The sequence below is a fragment of the Lutra lutra genome, chromosome 7 (genome assembly GCF_902655055.1).
Source record: "Lutra lutra chromosome 7, mLutLut1.2, whole genome shotgun sequence".
NCBI lineage: Eukaryota > Metazoa > Chordata > Mammalia > Carnivora > Mustelidae > Lutra > Lutra lutra.
The window spans coordinates 115,596,948-115,613,983 of NC_062284.1; the positions used below are offsets into that span (position 1 = coordinate 115,596,948).

General features: G+C 53.9%; 1 protein-coding gene across 2 annotated transcripts in view; it reads left to right on the plus strand.

Annotated features, from left to right (window-relative positions):
• GALNT16 (polypeptide N-acetylgalactosaminyltransferase 16) overlaps positions 1–16,446 on the plus strand; it is a 94,961-nt gene extending 78,515 nt beyond the window's left edge. For both annotated transcript variants that reach the window (XM_047736240.1, XM_047736241.1), the window contains exons 11-16: positions 191–317; positions 1,822–1,914; positions 3,327–3,410; positions 10,339–10,480; positions 11,146–11,268; positions 14,288–16,446. In XM_047736240.1, the coding sequence (XP_047592196.1) occupies positions 191–317; positions 1,822–1,914; positions 3,327–3,410; positions 10,339–10,480; positions 11,146–11,268; positions 14,288–14,425 (707 nt within the window). In that variant the 3' untranslated portion in view covers positions 14,426–16,446. The remainder of the gene's footprint in view (positions 1–190; positions 318–1,821; positions 1,915–3,326; positions 3,411–10,338; positions 10,481–11,145; positions 11,269–14,287) is intronic.
• Positions 16,447–17,036: the final 590 nt, after the last annotated feature.

A 17,036-nucleotide genomic window follows, 5' to 3' on the forward strand; every position in this document is an offset into this window, starting at 1 on the left:
TGTGCACATTCATGGACTGAGCAGTCAGGAACGTGTGCAAGGGTGGGCACATCCCATGTAGATGGGCCCAGAAACCCTGAACCCCACCTGTACCTCCAAGCAGACACCCGGGAGGCTAGCTCCTTCCCACTTTTGCTCCATGGGGACTTGCCAGGGGCTCTTCCCTCCTGACGGCTGCTGTCTCCTGCAGAGCTCTCCTTCAGGGTGTGGATGTGCGGTGGGAGCTTGGAAATCGTGCCCTGCAGCCGGGTGGGCCACGTCTTCAGGAAACGACACCCCTACAACTTCCCTGAGGGCAATGCCCTCACCTACATCAGGTAGGTGACAGTGCAAAAAGTGCCAGGCTAGGAGCCAGGCCACCTCGGTCCGAGACCCCCCCCCTGTTGGTCTTTCCTGCAGCTTTAGGCAGCTGCCCCTCCCCCATTCTGGGCCTCAGTTTCCCCATTTGTTCCTTCCAATTTTGGGATTCCAGGTACCCTGAGGGGTGGAAGGATGAAACTGACAGTGTTGCCACCAGGCCTCCCTTGTCTTTTTTTTTTTTTTTTAAGATTTTATTTATTTATTTGACACAGAGAGAGAGTTCATAAGTAGGCAGAGAGGCAGGCAGAGAGAGAGGGGGAAACAGGCTCCCTGCTGAGCAGAGAGTCCAATGTGGGGCTCGATCCCAGGACCCTGAGACCATGACCCGAGCTGAAAGCAGAGGCTTTAACCCACTGAGCCACCCAGGCGCCCCAGCCTCCCTTGTCTTGACCCTTTTTGTCCATGAGCTTCTTGGAGAACTGGCCCAACACCTGACCGGGGGCCACCCTCCACTCACCAGGCCCCAGGTTCTGGTCATGGGTGTCATGTCCTGAACCTGACCTGGTCAGCGTCTCCCCATCCATGTTCCCAGCCACAGGGTGCGCTTGGCCCTAGAGTCCAGCCATCCTCCGAGTTCCCGGTGGGGATGGCAGGGGAAGAGGGTCCCGAGGACCCCCTGGGAGGACAGTTCTTGTGCTTGTCAGGCCTGCGCTTCCTTGGTTGCCGCAGTGGCTCCCCGGTCTAGCTAACTAGATGCTTTATTATTTTGATTTGCTTCCCCCAACCCCATTTTTTGTTTCTATAATTATAAAAGTAATCCATGTTCACTAAAAAATGCAAGCTGTACCAGAATATACAACACATCCATATCTGTACATATATGTGTTCTTACTCTTCTATCATATAGAGAGGAAAAAGCAAAAGTTCCTTTTACCCGATCTGACTCCTATCCCACTTGTCTCTCCAAAAGTAACTTCTGTGACTAGGTTTCTGATCTATCATTTCAGGCCTTTTAACTCCTTTGCATATATGCAGTTCACGGAAAGAGAAGCGCGCGCACACACACACACACACACACACCATAACTTTGTGTTTTTCTATAAACGGGGTCACGCTGTGTGTCCTGTCGGCGGTCTGCTTTTCTGCCACTCCACCCTGAATGACAGGCGTCCTTCTGTGTCCATACCTGCTACCCGGGGCGTGCCCTCCATCCCCTAGCAGCGTCATATAAAAACCGTTGTTCTCCTACGGATGGGCATTCAGGTCGTCACCCATGTTTTATCAAACAAGTATTTGGTACGCGTTCCTTGCGCCCACAGGCAGGCATTTCGGCAGAACAGAGTCCTCCAGGGGACTGTAAAGGGTATGCGGACATGCGCTGATGGAGGTTCACAAACCCGACTCATCTCTCCCACTCCAATCACTATTACTTTGTGTCACCCTGCACGGCACAGAGCGAGTCGCGGTCCTCACTCTGTCACCTCCCTGGTGACTTTGTTTTGTTCCTTCCTCCCCTTTTAGGAACACTAAGCGCACCGCGGAGGTGTGGATGGACGAGTACAAGCAATATTACTACGAGGCCCGGCCCTCGGCCATCGGGAAGGCCTTTGGCAGGTGGGCCCCTCCACCAGCCCCGTTTGCCTCCCTCCACCCACGTTAGCACAACCAGAACAAAACACAAAATGGTGTGGACGCCAGGGAAGTGCTCACAGTCTCCTTGGTAACCGAGCCCTTCTCCGCTGGGCTCTTGGGAGTGGGGGGCTCTGGTAGGAGAGGCAATGTGGGGCAGGACCGGGCCCTTGAGGACCATGCAGCCACATGGGGAGAAACAACAGCTAGAGGAGGTACTCTGCGGAAGACGAGCTCCCATTCACCAGCCGCCCGCAGGAGAAAGGACATCTGTGGGAGTAGTCAGGGCCAGGCCGTCTGCAGAAAACACTTGGGGTCTGGCCGCCGTTCAAAACACGCTTGTGATCTTGTTAGCCTGTTTTCCTGTCCTGGGCTCATATGACGACAGTCTAGTTAAGCATTTTCAAAATGTAGATTGGTTATGAAATCAATTTCATGGGTCGTGACTGACATTAAGAAAAAAATCGTAGAGAACATGATAGATTGGACCAGAACAGAATAGAAAAGAACAGTTGATTGCAGTTAAGGCTAAGTATTGTTTGGTGAAATGTCTTTCAGTTAGATGTGTGTGTGTGTGTCTCTGTGTGTGTGTGTGTAGCTATATACGCATATGGGAATACTCGATCACAGTGTGAGATACATTTATTTCTAAAGGTTGTGATCAGAACATTAGTGATTGTCTCCGAATCTTCTGCACTCTGTTTATTCTTAGCTATATCCCTTTAAAAAATTACATCACTATTTCTTTCCGTGGTGAACTAACCTTTACTGAAGATCGACCCTGTGCTAGGCTCTTATCCTGTCTTAATTCATTTGATTCTCTGAAAACCTTCTGGGAGAGGTGGTCATGTTTACCGGTGGAGAAACTGAGGCTCAGAGAGGCGGTGAGGGTCATCTGTCAGTGGCCATTCCCATCAGGATAGCTGAGGACACTGGGGAGAGGAAACTGTGGCATCCAGGGGCACCTCAGAGGGATCTCATTTGCCAAAATTCCTGAAAGACCTTTAAAGCGTGCTTTTCTTGTTGGACCCTTTCTGCTGAAATTGGAATGCAGGAAGGGAAAACTTGGAATTCCCTAAGGCTTTGTTTGAGGACCAGCTAGGGGTGCGCTGAGGTCTCAAGGTGTGAGAAGTCAGAGTCAAGCAGGGCCCCTGGGGGGCTGCTCTGATCCTTGAAAGTGCACAGGAATTTGGGGAAAGAAATGAGGAATGGCGAGGAGACCTGGGGGGACCTTGCAGGTCAGACAAGGATTTTTGGCAATTGGCCACGGCTGGAGGGCAGGCTGGGACAGCTCCTGGCCCTGCCCCGCCTGGGGTAGGCAGAAGGAGGGGGCCAGCCTCCTGGGGCTTCCTCCCTGCGCCTGCCTGCCAGAGCCTGAGGCTTCCCTTCTCTTTCAGCGTAGCCACACGGATTGAGCAGAGGAAGAAGATGAACTGCAAGTCGTTCCGCTGGTACTTGGATAATGTCTACCCAGAGCTCACGTGAGTACGGCCCTCAGCTTGCGCATCTGGCCTGGCTGGGGGGCCAGCGGTTTGGGGGACCCCCACCCTGAGATCGCCCCATCTTGGGCAGTCCGGCTCTTTCCAGCTATCGGTGTTTCATCTGCATGTGAAGGCTCTGCGGGGGGGAAGGGGAAAGAGTTACAAGTAAGACGGGACAGGAAGCAATTTTTTTTTTTTAAGATTTTATTTATTTATTTGACAGACAGAGATCACAAGTAGGCAGAGAGGCAGGCAGAGAGAGAGGGGAAGCAGGCTCCCTGCTGAGCAGAGAGCCCGATGCAGGGCTTGATCCCAGGACCCTGAGATCATGACCTTAGCCGAAGGCAGAGGCCTAACCAACTGAGCCACCCAGGTGCCCAGGAAGCAATTTTTAATAGACTGGGCCACAGAGCCGGAAATGGGCCTTGTCCCCACAGGGAAACAACGCTGCATTACGTAGCAAAAGCTGCAGAAATAAAGACTCATCCCTTTTGACTCTGTTCTCTCCCTTCTGGGAGTTTATCCTCAGGAAGTAAAGCAACCGAAGCAAAAAAACTATTGACAAGAGCTGTTCATTCAGCGTAAGCTTCTTGGCTGCTATGAAAAATCTAGAGATAACTAATGATAAGGGGTGGGTTTAGTGAGTCCCAATGCGTGGATCTGAGCAAACAGTAGGCGTCCATTAAGATCTCAATCAGAGAGACTGCAAAGCCCCAGGGAAATGTTTGCTCTGACAAACTGGAAGTAGACACAGATGGGGGGCGCCGGACCCACAGCTGCTTCTGAGCGTGTGTGCAAGCTCCCAGGCTAGGGGTGAAGTGAAGGCTGCTGTATGGCCATGAGGCTTCCTTTTTTCTCATTTCAAAAGCCTTCTCAACCACCTGGCTCATGGCTTCATTTCCTTCGGGTCTCGACTCAAATGTCCTCTTTTGGGGGAGGGGAGCTCCCTGAACAGTCTGTGTTTGCAGAGCACCCCCTTCCCCAGCATCCCCTGTTTAGTCCATGCTCACCACCCTCCAGCGTCTATGTGGCCAACTCATTTCCTTGCCCCCCCCCCCCCCCCGCAACGTGACAGTAAGCTCTGTGCGGGTAGGGGTGTGATCTGCTTTGTTTGCTGTTGGTGTCCAGCCCCTAAGACAGGGCCTGTCACAACACAGGCACTCGATATGTATCTTTAACCAAACAAATTGCATGGTCAATAAGCCTTAATAGTAATAACTCGAGAATTAGCGTTCTCCTTTCTAGAGCTGTCACCGTAGGGAACGGGTAATTCCATCAATGTCAGTCGCAGCAGCTTTCCAGAACACTCCACCCCTCCGAGCCTGCAGGTCCTCGAAAAAGGCAACTCCCTGTTCTTTAAAGGCAGCTTTGTTTTTTGGAAAAGAGCCATAGTTAGGTTGTCGCCAAGTCCAGTGAAGAAGGCGATTACCCCCCATAAGGTGATCCTGGCTCCCTGATAGAGCATGACAAGGACTGAAACAAGTCAAGAATAAACTGACACTGGGAGCCAGTTTCAAGGATTTCAAAACAGTTCAAGCAAGAGCAACATCTTTTATTTATTTTTTTTTTAAGATTTTATTTGTTAGAGAGAGAGTGTGTGTGTGTGTGCACAAGTGGGGTGAGGGTCAGAGGGAGCCCGATGCGGGACTGGATCCTGGGACTCCAGCATCACAACCCGAGCTGAATGCAGACGCTTAATGCCTGAGCCACCCAGGTGCCCGAGAGCGGCATCTTTGAGAAGAGCTGGCGGCCTGGATGAGCCAGCCCCCGGATGAAGGCTGTGAAGGGAAAGAACATTATACGTTTTATAAAAATATAATAAATGGACCACTTTCTCCAGTGGCCACTTTTAAGGGAGGTAGTTTCATTCAGACAGGTCATTTCTGAGGCAAAAAACAATCGTTTCTTTACATCCTGTCAGAGTTCAGACAACACTGGGATGGAGCCCCGGGCTCTAGACCTCGGGCAGGAGCTGGGAGGCCCATGGGAGACACGGGGATGACCGGGAACATGCCTTTCCTCTCCACACCCAATCCCCATGGACAGGGTCTCATGTCATCCCCTGAGGACTGAGAGAAAAAAGTGTTTTATAGCTACCAGAAACCTGAATCCATGACAAGACAGGACAGTGGATGAAACCAGCTACGTGAAGTCAGGAGTATGAGTCTTCTTCTGTTTCTTCTGTCAGTGTGGGGAGGTTTTATAAAATGATCCTGTGTCGGTAATGTAGAAGCCATGCACCTCATTCCTGTCCAGGTTACCATCCCCGGTCCACTCTCCAAGTTCTGCCCGGGGTGAGGGGCCAGCAGCGGCTCAGGTCATTGGTGAGGAAGGACTTCTGTATGCCAAGTGATACAAGCTCTCCTCCAAACAGGGGAGCCTAATGGTTGGCCCCACTTGCAGACGGTCAGTGGGGAAAATGAGGTGGCAAAGGGAGAGGCCTCTGTTTTTCTAGGCCTGCCTCAGTCCCTGCACAGCTCTGCCCCCTGCAGACCGGAGTTCTGCTGGCCTCAACAACAGCAACGTAGTCCTTTTGTTAGGATGTCAGGAATAGTAGGGCAAGCTGTGCACACCACATGCGCCAGGGCACTAAGCGCACCATGGATATCGTACATTTATTCTAACACTCCCTGGCAGATGGCAATAAAAGTCTTCTAACAAGACCAGTAGATTATGATAGTTCTCTAATAGATGGAAGTAAAAAGTCTCGAGGAAGGGACACTTTTGCTCTTTCTACAAAGGTATTCTAAGGGCTGATGGCTGCCCCACTAGGAGGAGGCCCACAAAGAGGGAAGCAGATACAGATGTAGTCGGGCTTAGCCAGGAAGCCGAGGGAGGGTGGTAGAGATGACCGTGACAGCAGCTCCAGGGCTGGGACCACAGGGACACCTCACGAGCCACTGCGGGTTTGGAGATTGTTGCCCAAGCCTCCCCCCCGGCCCCCAAGTATCAGTAGCCAAGCCTTCCTGCCACTGGCTGTTGCCACATGTATACAGTGCCCACCTCAGCTCTGGAAGCCGACCACCCCGCACATCTCCCTGAGGACAGGGCCAGGGAGAGGAAGCGCACAGAAGGATCTGGAACAGCCTGGGCTGCATTCCTGAGCGGGTCCAAGGGGCCTCAGCAGGCATCTCTTCTCCACAGGGAGGGGTAATAGAACAGGTTGCCCCTGGATGAAGCAGAGTAGGGGGAGTCTTTGCATCCTAACACCCTCGCCCTCAGGAGAGGATACGAATTCAAATCCTGCAATAATCGGTTGGGTGCTGCAAACCAATCAGGTGGGCAGCCGTGACAGGCTAGGGAGTTGTGGGGACAGTGGCCAACTGGCATGCAAAAGCCCGTCCCCCAGGGGGCAGCACGACCTTGTGTTAGTGCCTTGAGTGCCTTGTGGGAATCCAAGGTTCTGTGTGGCCTCATCTTCCTTTTTCTCAAGAGAAGCTGGATTCAGATTTCTTTGTGTAACCTTCAGATTTTTAATATTGCCAATTAGCTAAAAGCCACAACAACCATGCTATGTAGGACAGACAAAATGTGTTTGAGGCCAGAGCTTCTCCCCAGTCCCTGAATCAGAGGCCTCCCCTTGACACCTGCTGGCATGCGCCCACCCGGATCCCAGGACCGAGAGACAGGAGAGGGCAAAGAGCTTGAGGAATGCCATGCTCCGGCTGGCCTGGGGTTGTGTGGAAATTTGGACTCGGAGGGTCTGGGTTGGAGAGTGACTCAGAGGCTGGTCTGGGTACCCAGGACCTGAGGGTCCTGACTCCTAGCCTTTATCCTGTCTTTCTCTTCTGCTCCCAGCCCCTAACTGTGCTGGCTACTGGGAATAGAGCTGCCCTGAGGCCCATCTGCCCGGAGTCCAGGGGGATTATGCCAGAGCTCTCCTTTCCAGTGCCAAGCCTTAGAAAACCTGCAAGCAAGAGTCGGGGTGAGGGGTGGAGAAGGACTGGGTCCCTGGGGGCAATCTGGGTTCTTGACTATGGACTGTCCAGCCTCTAGGTGGGTCCAAGTCTCTGCTCAGGGTCAAGGTAGGAAAGACAGATTCTGATCCAAAGGAAAGGAGGATGAGGCGCCTGGCTCAAGTCAGTAGAGCATGCGACTCTTGATCTCGGGGTTGTGAGTTCAAGCCCATGTTGGTGTAGAAATTACTTAAAAAAAAAAAAATATATATATATATATATTTTTTTTTTTTCTCCCAAAGGAAAGGAGGATAGACAAGGAGCAGGGAGGATATAGGTGAAAGAGGACATAGGTGAAGGAAGTAGAAGAGGGAAGGGGAAGGAGAGGAAGTGGAAGATGCAGTGTTAATGGTTGGCAGGAGGGGAAGGCATCCAGAGGAGAAGGACAGGGATAAAGGGGGGCAGTGAAGAGTTGCAGAGAGTCGAGGGGGCTGGGCCAGGGGGTGGCAGAACACTACTGATAGGAGCCTTTCTCGCTGGGGAGGAGCTTGGCGGACTTGGGAACAGAGAGGGGCCTTGTGAACCAACTGACATTGCATCTAATCTGTCCCTGGGGGGCTGGGGTCATTGCTAGAACGGGACAGGATGGGGAGGGTATTTATAAAGGCTGCTTGGTGGGAGATGGCACCTGATGGGGGGCGCTGGAGGGTCCCCAGGCATTTCTGACCCCTCCCAGAAAGGAGGGGTGGTCCTTTTATTCAAAGCCTCAAGCACCTTTATATTAGGGGGTCATAGGGGGCATTTTATTATGGGTCATATTCATTATTACTTTTTTATATTTTATAATATATATTATATTTTATATCTTTTATATTATCTTTTTTATATTACTACTTTTATTAGACTTCCCTCTACTGACAAATTGGGAGCAAAATAAGTATTTATCTCTTTAAACGCCATATTCCCAGGAGGGATTGACCCTGATGCTCTGTGAGACAATAAAAAACCAATAAAGACGACTGAGAAAAAACATGAAAACATGTTCGGGACCATATTTAGCTTGGGAGCCAGCAGTTTTCAACCTGTGGTCTAGAATTATGCGAATTCTCAAGAGGGACCTGGCAGGAGGGTACGAGAGAAAGTGAAGGTGTCTTCCTGAGGCTCTGTGAGGGTGGGTCGTGGTTTGGGGTTTCTGGGGCGTTCCAACCAGCCCTGAGGAAGGAGGAGCTGGTTTGGTTGAGATCAAAGAATGCCAAAAGTGTTATGATGCCCCCCTCCCAAGCCCACTTAGGTTCTCTTTGGATAGAGGTAACAAGAGGGGGTTAAGATTAGGTGCATGGCCACACTCTAAGCCCCATCACTCGCTGGGGCCATAACCCAAGAGTGTGTGTGACCTTCTAAACCCAGGAATAGGGCACCTGGGTGGCTCAGTGGGTTAAGCCGCTGCCTTCGGCTCAGGTCATGATCTCAGGGTCCTGGGATCGAGTCCCGCATCGGGCTCTCTGCTCAGCGGGGAGCCTGCTTCCCTTCCTCTCTCTCTGCCTGCCTCTCTGCCTACTTGTGCTCTCTGTCAAATAAATAAAATAAATAAATAAATAAATAAAAATAAACCCAGGAATACAAGCCTGCATCAGCTGGGCCCAGCAGTCTCCTTGGGTTTATTAACCACAGAGTAAGACAATGTGTCATGTAGGGGTGTGTTTTGTGTGTGTGTGTGTGTGTGTGTGTGTGTGTGTGAGTGAGGGGGGGGGGATGTGTGTTTAAGCATATTTTCCTGTGCATTTTAAAATAATATTTAAAATATTTTGAAACACACCTGTTTTATTTAACAGTATGTTCTAAACATCTTTCTGTGATATCAGATATTCATTTGGAGTCATTTTCAATGACTCCGGGGCTTTCCATCCTACAGATGAAACGGGTATTTAATTAGCCTGTCCCCTATCATTGGATATCTATGTTTTCAGTATAACCAATCACCCTGCCAACAGCCCCAATATTATTGCCTCAGAATAACAAAGTTCCAGAAGTAGGATTAGGATTGTTAGGTCAAAGGTATGTCCATTATTTTTTGTGTGTTTTTTATTATTGAACTACAGCTGACATACCGTGTTGTATTCATTTCTGGTGCGAATGTGGTGAGTCAGCAATCTCTGCATTAAGCTGTGCTCCCACAATAAGCGTAGTCACCACCTGTCACCATGGGTCGTTATTAGGGTAAATTTGACCATATCCTCTAGGTTGGACTTTTCATCTCTGTGACTTATTTTACAACTGGGGGTTGGCCCCATGTAACCCTTTTTATCTATGTGTGCCCATTTTTGAGGCTTTGGATACACAATGCCACACTGCCCTCCAGAACTGCAGGGAAGGAGAAGGTTTGATCCCACAACTATTGCCAACACTGGGAACTGAGATCATCGATTGGTGTTGTTACACTAGAATACATATGAGATATTTTATATAAATAAAAATCTAGAAATAACGCATGTTATTATATATTATATTTCATGCACATAGTTATGGTAAACAGACAGTGGGAACTCTCAAATATGTATTTCCTTAATCATTAGTGAGATTGAACGCATTTTCCCATTTGTGGGTTTTCAGTTTGCCTCTCTGAAGTGACCTCTTTCCTGTCATTTTAAGATGTCATATTCAGTCCATATTTAGGCCTCAGTCTCTCACCCAGGTTTTCTTCTTTCTGGTCTGGGGAGCCCTGGGTTTCTGGTCTGAGCTCTTTCCCCAGGGTTCTCTCAGGCTCGGCCTCCAGGGCTGCCTCTGGGGCTCCCACAGCAGCTCAGACCCCGTGGGGCGAGACTCAGTCTTCCCAGAGGCATCCCTGTTCCTTCTCCCGTCCCCTGCCCTCCTGCCCCTGCTGGCTAGGCCCAGGGCCCCTTCCCCGAGACTGAGACCAAGAGCATGGTTCCCTGGGGAGCTGACCAAGCACTGCCCTTACTCACCCCCTGGCTGAGAGGTGAGTAAGCCTAGAGAGGGCAGAAGACAAGCCTGATTGCTCCCTTTTCTCTCAGAGTCCCCGTGAAGGAAGTACTCCCTGGCATCATTAAGCAAGGAGTTAATTGCTTGGAATCCCAGGGCCAGGACTCGGCTGGAAACTTCCTGCTTGGAATGGGGATCTGCAGAGGGTCTGCCAAGAACCCCCCAGCACCCCAGGTAAGCTGCTGAGGGCCTTGAGGTTAGAATCAGGAGGGGGGAAGGGAGCCTGGGTCATTGTCCAGGAGTTGGGGTGGCAGGGGAGGGGGCTTCCCTTGGCTTATTCTCATTTTATCTCTGCTTACACCCTCCACAAGCCCACATTCCCAGAGACCACGCATACTGTCCCCCCCAAACTGCTCCTTGGGTCTGCTTCTGCCACATTTCCCTTTTCCCATCTGTTGCACAGTTGCCCTCTGGATACCACCCACGTTCTTGGAGGGAGAAATGCTACTCAGAGGGCACCTGGGTTCTCTCCGGGGATGTGGCTATGGTCAGCATGAAGCGTGGCCAGACATCCAAGACTCCTGTGTGTACGTGTGTGCGACACAGGAGGGTCGTGGAATCCCCTAGCTGCCCTGGTCCTGTCTCTCCCTGTCTCCCCTACCCCCCATAGCAGCCCTTGGTACATTCCGGATTGCTCTCCGGCCAGCTCCAGCCAATCCTTTTATTATGGAAACTTTAAAACATACAGCAAAGTTGAAAGAACAGTACAGTGAACACCCATATATTCACTCATATTATTTAGAGAAAATTGTCCCAGCAGAGTATTTGTCTTATCGTTTACCCGCTCCCCTTCCCTCACCGCATCCTTGGACTTGGCCCTTCCGGTCCCTGTCTTCTAGGCATGGCTGTTCAGTGACCATCTCATCCAGCAGCAGGGGAAGTGCCTGACTGCCACCTCCACCTCCGTCACCCCAGGCTCCCTGGTCCTGCTGCAGGGATGCAACCCGAGAGAGGGCAGGCAGGTGAGTCTCCTTACCCACTGGGGTGTGCAGGCTGGGTGGCAGCTCCTGGCAGGGGAGCCCTGGGCTGAAGCAGATGGACTCGAGCCCTTCCAGAGGGAGGGTCAGTCCAAGTCAGCGGCCAGGTCCAATCCGTTGTACTCATGAGGAAACACTTCTTCGAGTAAATACTGTTATGTGTCCATCCTGCCAGCCTGTGAGCTCCACAAGGGCAGGGGCCATCTGGCTTGGGTCCCTAGCCCCTGACAACCACTGCAGCCCAGCTCAAGCTAGCTTTGACCAAGAGCTGGTGATGGGAGTTTTACACAGATGGTCTCACCTTACCCTTGAGCCACCCTGGAGGTTTGGGCCCTTGTGCCATCCTCGTCTTATTGGTGAGTCGGGCTTGCTGAATTTAAGAAACAAGTGTCAGAGGAAACCCCGCTGGGAAGGGATGGAGCTGAGATTCAAGGTCAGTGTGACCCCTCAGCCCACGGTCTTAACCCAGAACTTAGTAGATGCTCAGTAAGTATTTCGCTTGTGGCTGCCAGGAAAGTGAGACCAAGATGCCCCGATTTCCAAGCTGGCATGACAACCTCACATGAGCACTGCCTTTTCCACTTGTCAAACCCTCAGTCACCCTGTCTCCGTGAATCCTGGAAGTCAGGCCAAGCCCACCCGTCTGGGAAGAAACTGGTATTCCGAGAGAGGATATCACTTGCTCAAGATATGCAGCGGCCAGTGGCAGAGTCAGCCCCCTTCCTGGCTGGGGGGCGGGGGGGAATCCCTCTGCCCAAGGTATGGGACATAAAGGCCAGAGGTCTGCTCCAGCCCTTCCACTGCCCACACCGCCCGGGAGCCTTCTCTCCGTGCTTGACCCTGGCCAGCCGGCAGGACAGTGGAGGGCTAAAGAGAGTGCCTGGCTGCAGGGTTTCCTCTCACCCTTTTCCTGTTTGCCTGGGTCAGCTCTTTCTTTAGGGATGACTGGCAACTTGCTATGCCGTTCTGGAAAAGCAGCCAGATCCCCTCCCTCCAGCCTCTGAGTGTGTGTGAGAGAGAGAGAGAGAGAGAGAGAGATCTGCTGGCTGGGCCTGTTGGACCCTTCTGACATGGTTCTGACTGGCAGATGACATTTGTCCTGCTCCCTCGGACTGCCTGCCCTCCGCCCCTGCCCTGCAGTGAGGGATGTCCTCAGGTTCTTCTTCACTGAGGGCAGCAGACCTCTCCCAGGGTCAGGCTTTGAGCCCACTTGCACCCCTCCTTGCTGAGGACAAGCGAGGAAGTGGCTCCTGAGAAGGCCCCCACTTCCATAATTCTCTGGAGCTCCATCTACTCTGCTCCTGCAAGGCCTGCCAGGCCCCCAGCTGCATCTGGGCCCCCCGGGCCCTCTCCTCCCAGAGGATAGGATGAGCAGGTCTCCCATGCTGGGGCCTTTCAAAGCTAGGCCTCCCTTCTCGGTCCACCTCCAGCTTCCACGGCCGCTGGGCGTCATGGATCTGAGCAGCTCAATAGGATGGAGTCGGCAGCCCCAGCACCCCCACCTCTCTGGGCCTCGGTCTCCTCCCTGCCCGCCTTACAAGGTGCCTGCCGAAACAGAGGCTGAGGAGATAGGAGAGGGCCGTGAGGGGCGCTGTTTCTCTGACCAGGCCCAGGCCTGAGTGGCCGGGAGAGTGCTCAGTGGCACGGGTAGAAAGTGAGAATCCCGTGGTTTGGGGGGTACCCCCGGGGATCCGGTGATCCCTTCACTCATCCTCACATTCCCACTTTATAAATAACACTGCGCTGGGTCCCTGCCCATGCTTGGGAATGGACGGCTCCTGTTGGCCATGGGCAGAAAGGAGGACAGGGTCCAGCGAAGCCCAGGAGAGTGGGGAGCATGGCCAGCCCCTCCCAGGAGGTCGGGGACTAGAAGAGCACAAAGCAATAGGATGCTGTGAGTTCCAAAGGGACCAAGGCCCTGTCCTACGCACTGCCCAAATTTTAGGCCAGGGACCCCTCTCCCCTAGGGCTGCGTGGGCACCCCACAGGCCCACATTCCCAAGGGGAGTCCGCACCCCCCACCTTCCCTCCCAAGTCAGTTCGCTTCTCTGCCCACCCCAACCCCTGCAGCCCTAGGCCCGGCCCTACCCCCACAGAGCGGGGGAGCCGGGCGTTGGGGGGATGGGGGCTCCTCACTTCCTATGCCGAACAGGCGGGATACAGGGAGAGGAGAGATGGACAGACAGATCTCTCTCACTATTTATATTTCCCTGAGCCTTGAAGCCTGGGCCAGCCTCTCATCTCCTCCCCTGAGTCTTCCAAAGGACACTCTGTCCTCCACCCAGGCACCCCCAGATGTTCCACAGGAACACCTCTTTCCCTTTCATCAGGTCTGGAGAAGGGGAGGCCCAGGAGAATACCGTAACGAGGACCCCAGGCCTCCCACCATCCCGCAGACCCTACTCCTCATCACTGCAGACAAGGTGCCCCCCCCCCCGCCCCCGCTCTTCCGGCTCTTGGCCACCTGTTGCATGGTTACAGGCCAGGCCGGAAGCTCTGAGCTGCAGGGAGAGGAAGTCTTGTGGGAAGAAGCCGTAGACTCCCGTGCCCGCAGGGAGGAGTGGGGTGTGCTGCAGGGGTGGGGCTAGCCGTCCTGGGCAGGGCCTGGGGAAACGGAGAGCCAGAGCCCCACCTCTTGGAGGGAGCAGCAGCTCCGCCCCGAGCTGCCCTAGGCCACACAAGAAACTGGGCCCCTGTCTAAAAGGAAGCTAGAAATGCAGATTTTCATGGGACAATGAAGCCCAATTTCAAATATACACTGTGCAGGCCCAAAGAAATACAGATTCATTCGGCCCACGGACTTGGAGGTAGACTTCTGCTGAGCCATGGAGACAAGTGTGCGTCAGAAGGGAAGGGGTTTAAGGCTTCTCGGGGCCGGGGAGCTCTTGTGTCCGGGGCACGGGGGCGCGTTGTCCTGGGGATAGGCCCCTTACATCCGTGCACAATGAAGTTCTGGACATTATTGTTAATCTTTGTGTTTTTCTCCCCCGTCCTTCCCCCCCAGAGATGGAGGAGAAAAGCCTCTTTCATCCAGCACTCGGTCAGCGGCCTCTGCCTGGAGGCCAAGCCCGCCCAGCTGGTGACCAGCAAGTGCCAGGCCGACGCCCCGGCCCAGCAGTGGCAGCTGCTGCCGCACACATGACGGTAGCCCCGGGCCTCCTGGACCTTTTGCATGAGACTTCGGGACCGGAAGCGGGTTAGGGTGGGGGAGTGTAAAGCCGTTCCCATCTCCTCACATTTCTGCCGGACTCATCAGCAAACACCCCTGCCACGACACACGTCTCTCCAAAGCTTGTTTGGGGCGGGCGCGGGGAAGCAGGCCCCAGTGCGCTGGCTGCCAGCCTGGCCTTGCCCCAGAAGAGAAGGTCAGGATGCTGGACTGCTGCTGGACAGAGACTGGGCAGACCCCCCCTCACCCCCCGGCCCTTTGTCCCCTTCCCTTTACCCTCCTGGGGTCCTGCACAGTGTTTGGGGAGCTGTCCCCCATTGGCTGGGGAGAGCAAGGACAGAAGCCCACACGGGGCCCCTCCTGGGGCACAGGGCCTACCTGTGGGATCGTCATGAGAGGAGACTGTGGACAACATGGATGGGGAAGCTGAGGGCTGGACGAGGGGCAGGCTGAAGGCAAGTGGAGAACAGGAAGCAGGTGAGAAGTTCGGTGGCCTGTCCCAGGCAGGTGCTGGGTTGAGTGTGGGAGGGATGGGATCTGGAGCAAAGGATGGATAATTTGCAGAAGGACATGGATGGAAAAGCAGCAAAGCACCAGAAGAGTTAGTTTCTTCCCAACAACCTATAGTTCCTCCCAGGCTGTGTCAGTCCCTGGGCATTGTGCCCTCCATGTGCTCTGGTCTCCACGTTCCTACCAGAAGCTGCAAGAGCCCTCATGGGCAGCCTTGGGACCCGGTTTATGAAACAGATCCCACTTCTGTTTGGCTGTGCGTCAGGCCAAGACCTCTTTCTTGGGCCTTAAGACCAGCTGGGGCCGTGTCCCCTCCACCTGGGCCCATGGTGATGACCCGGTGAGGGCAGGCAGCCACCGCACACCACAGGAACAGCCCCATCCTTGTTAGGCCTTTTGACTTCTACCTTCTCGAAAGCCTTTACCTCTATAAATACAGCGTTGGGATGTTGAAGTGGCTGGTAAGAACAGGACCTCCCTTCTGGAGCTAAACATTCCCCAAGATTTGGGCAGTAAGTCGTGGAGGCTAAGCCCCTCCCCACTGCAGGACGGAGGCCTGAGAAAGGGTGGGTTCCCACAGTGAGGAGGGAGGCTGGCAGGTGGCTCCTGTCTGTGTGCAGAGCCCCTAGTTCCTTCTCACAGCCACTGGGCCCACGGCCTGGTCTTGGAAACGTCCCTGCTATTTCCCATTTCCTCTTCCCCAACCCTGAGGCTCAGGCAGTGTGAGCTTTGGCAAAAGACCAGGAGTATGCGGACCCCTGGGTATCCCCCTCCCAAAGCAAATCAGCCTGGGGCTTCTAGGCAGTTCATGGATTCCACAGGGCCTGGGACTCTCCTGAAATTGTCCCCCAAATCGTGCGTGTGTATGCATATGTGCATTTCCTAGGGAGAGGGTCCACAGATCGTCCCAGCTTCTTGCCGAGGTCCATGATCCCCAAAGGGCTGAGCCTCTGCTCTGGACTAAAGTGACACCACTGCCCCCCCCACCCCAGCTGAGCTGCCCTTCTCCCTCCCTGGCATTCCTAGACTGCTAGTTCCTGCTCCCCAACGTGGCCCTCAGGCCAGCAGCCCCACCATGGGGGTCTCAGTGGCTTCCTCTCACGCCCCCGGCTCTCACCAGGCCCCCTCAAGCAGTGCTCCTGGGCCCCAGCACGGGGCCACCATCTCCTGTCCTCTGTCCCTGTGTTTCCTCCACCCCCATCTCTGTTGTGCACGTCCCCCCCACAGGCAGCATGGACCCTTGGGGATGGGGAGGGGGGCACAGCTTCCTTCCTTGAATGTAAGGGGGCTGCTGCTGGGAGAAGCCCCTGAGAGCCCCCTCCTTCCCGGTGTTCAGAGTGCACCTGTCAGCCATCCTCTGTGGGACTCAGCCCCGTTCTGTTCTTGCTTTTCCTCTTCTTGACCAAAGCACGTGCCACTCGCTGTCCCCGAGGGCCTCATCTTTATAAAACACACACCTGGAATAAAACCACTTCTCACACGTACACGTGCACCAGCGCCTTTCTCTCTCTTACTCCAAAGCCACCCTCCCCCGCCTCACGGGCAAGTTGGGGCCTTGATGGTGTGAAACTGAAACTGAAGTTGCTCGGGTCTCACCCCCTCCCATACCTGACAGCCTGTTCCTCTGCACCTCAGGGCGTCCTGGATGCAGCTCCGGGAAGGGGACCAGCAGGTGTCCCTGCTGCTGCGGCAGCCTGGGACCAGAGGCCCGCTCCGGCTCCATGGCCTCATCTCGGGACCCTACTTGGGCTTTGAATTGGAAGCCACGGGCTTTCCCTGAACGCCTGCTTTTTGCCAAACCTCGCTCCTTCCCTGGGCAACAGCCCCGACCTCACAGAACTGCCCTCCCCCGCCTCTACCACGCAAGAAGGCAGTGGGGAAATGCAGGTAGGAATCTTCCTGGGTAGATTCAGCAAAATAATTCCAGAAGGAGTCCTATCAGCCCAGCCTAGTTGACTGGGTAGCAGATGCTCTGCCTAATGTTTCCATGGAAACCAGCGGAAAGCCCCCCAGCGCTCGGGTGAGCAGAAGCTGAGCCTTAAACGCTGCCTTGGCGCACATGTGCACTGTGACG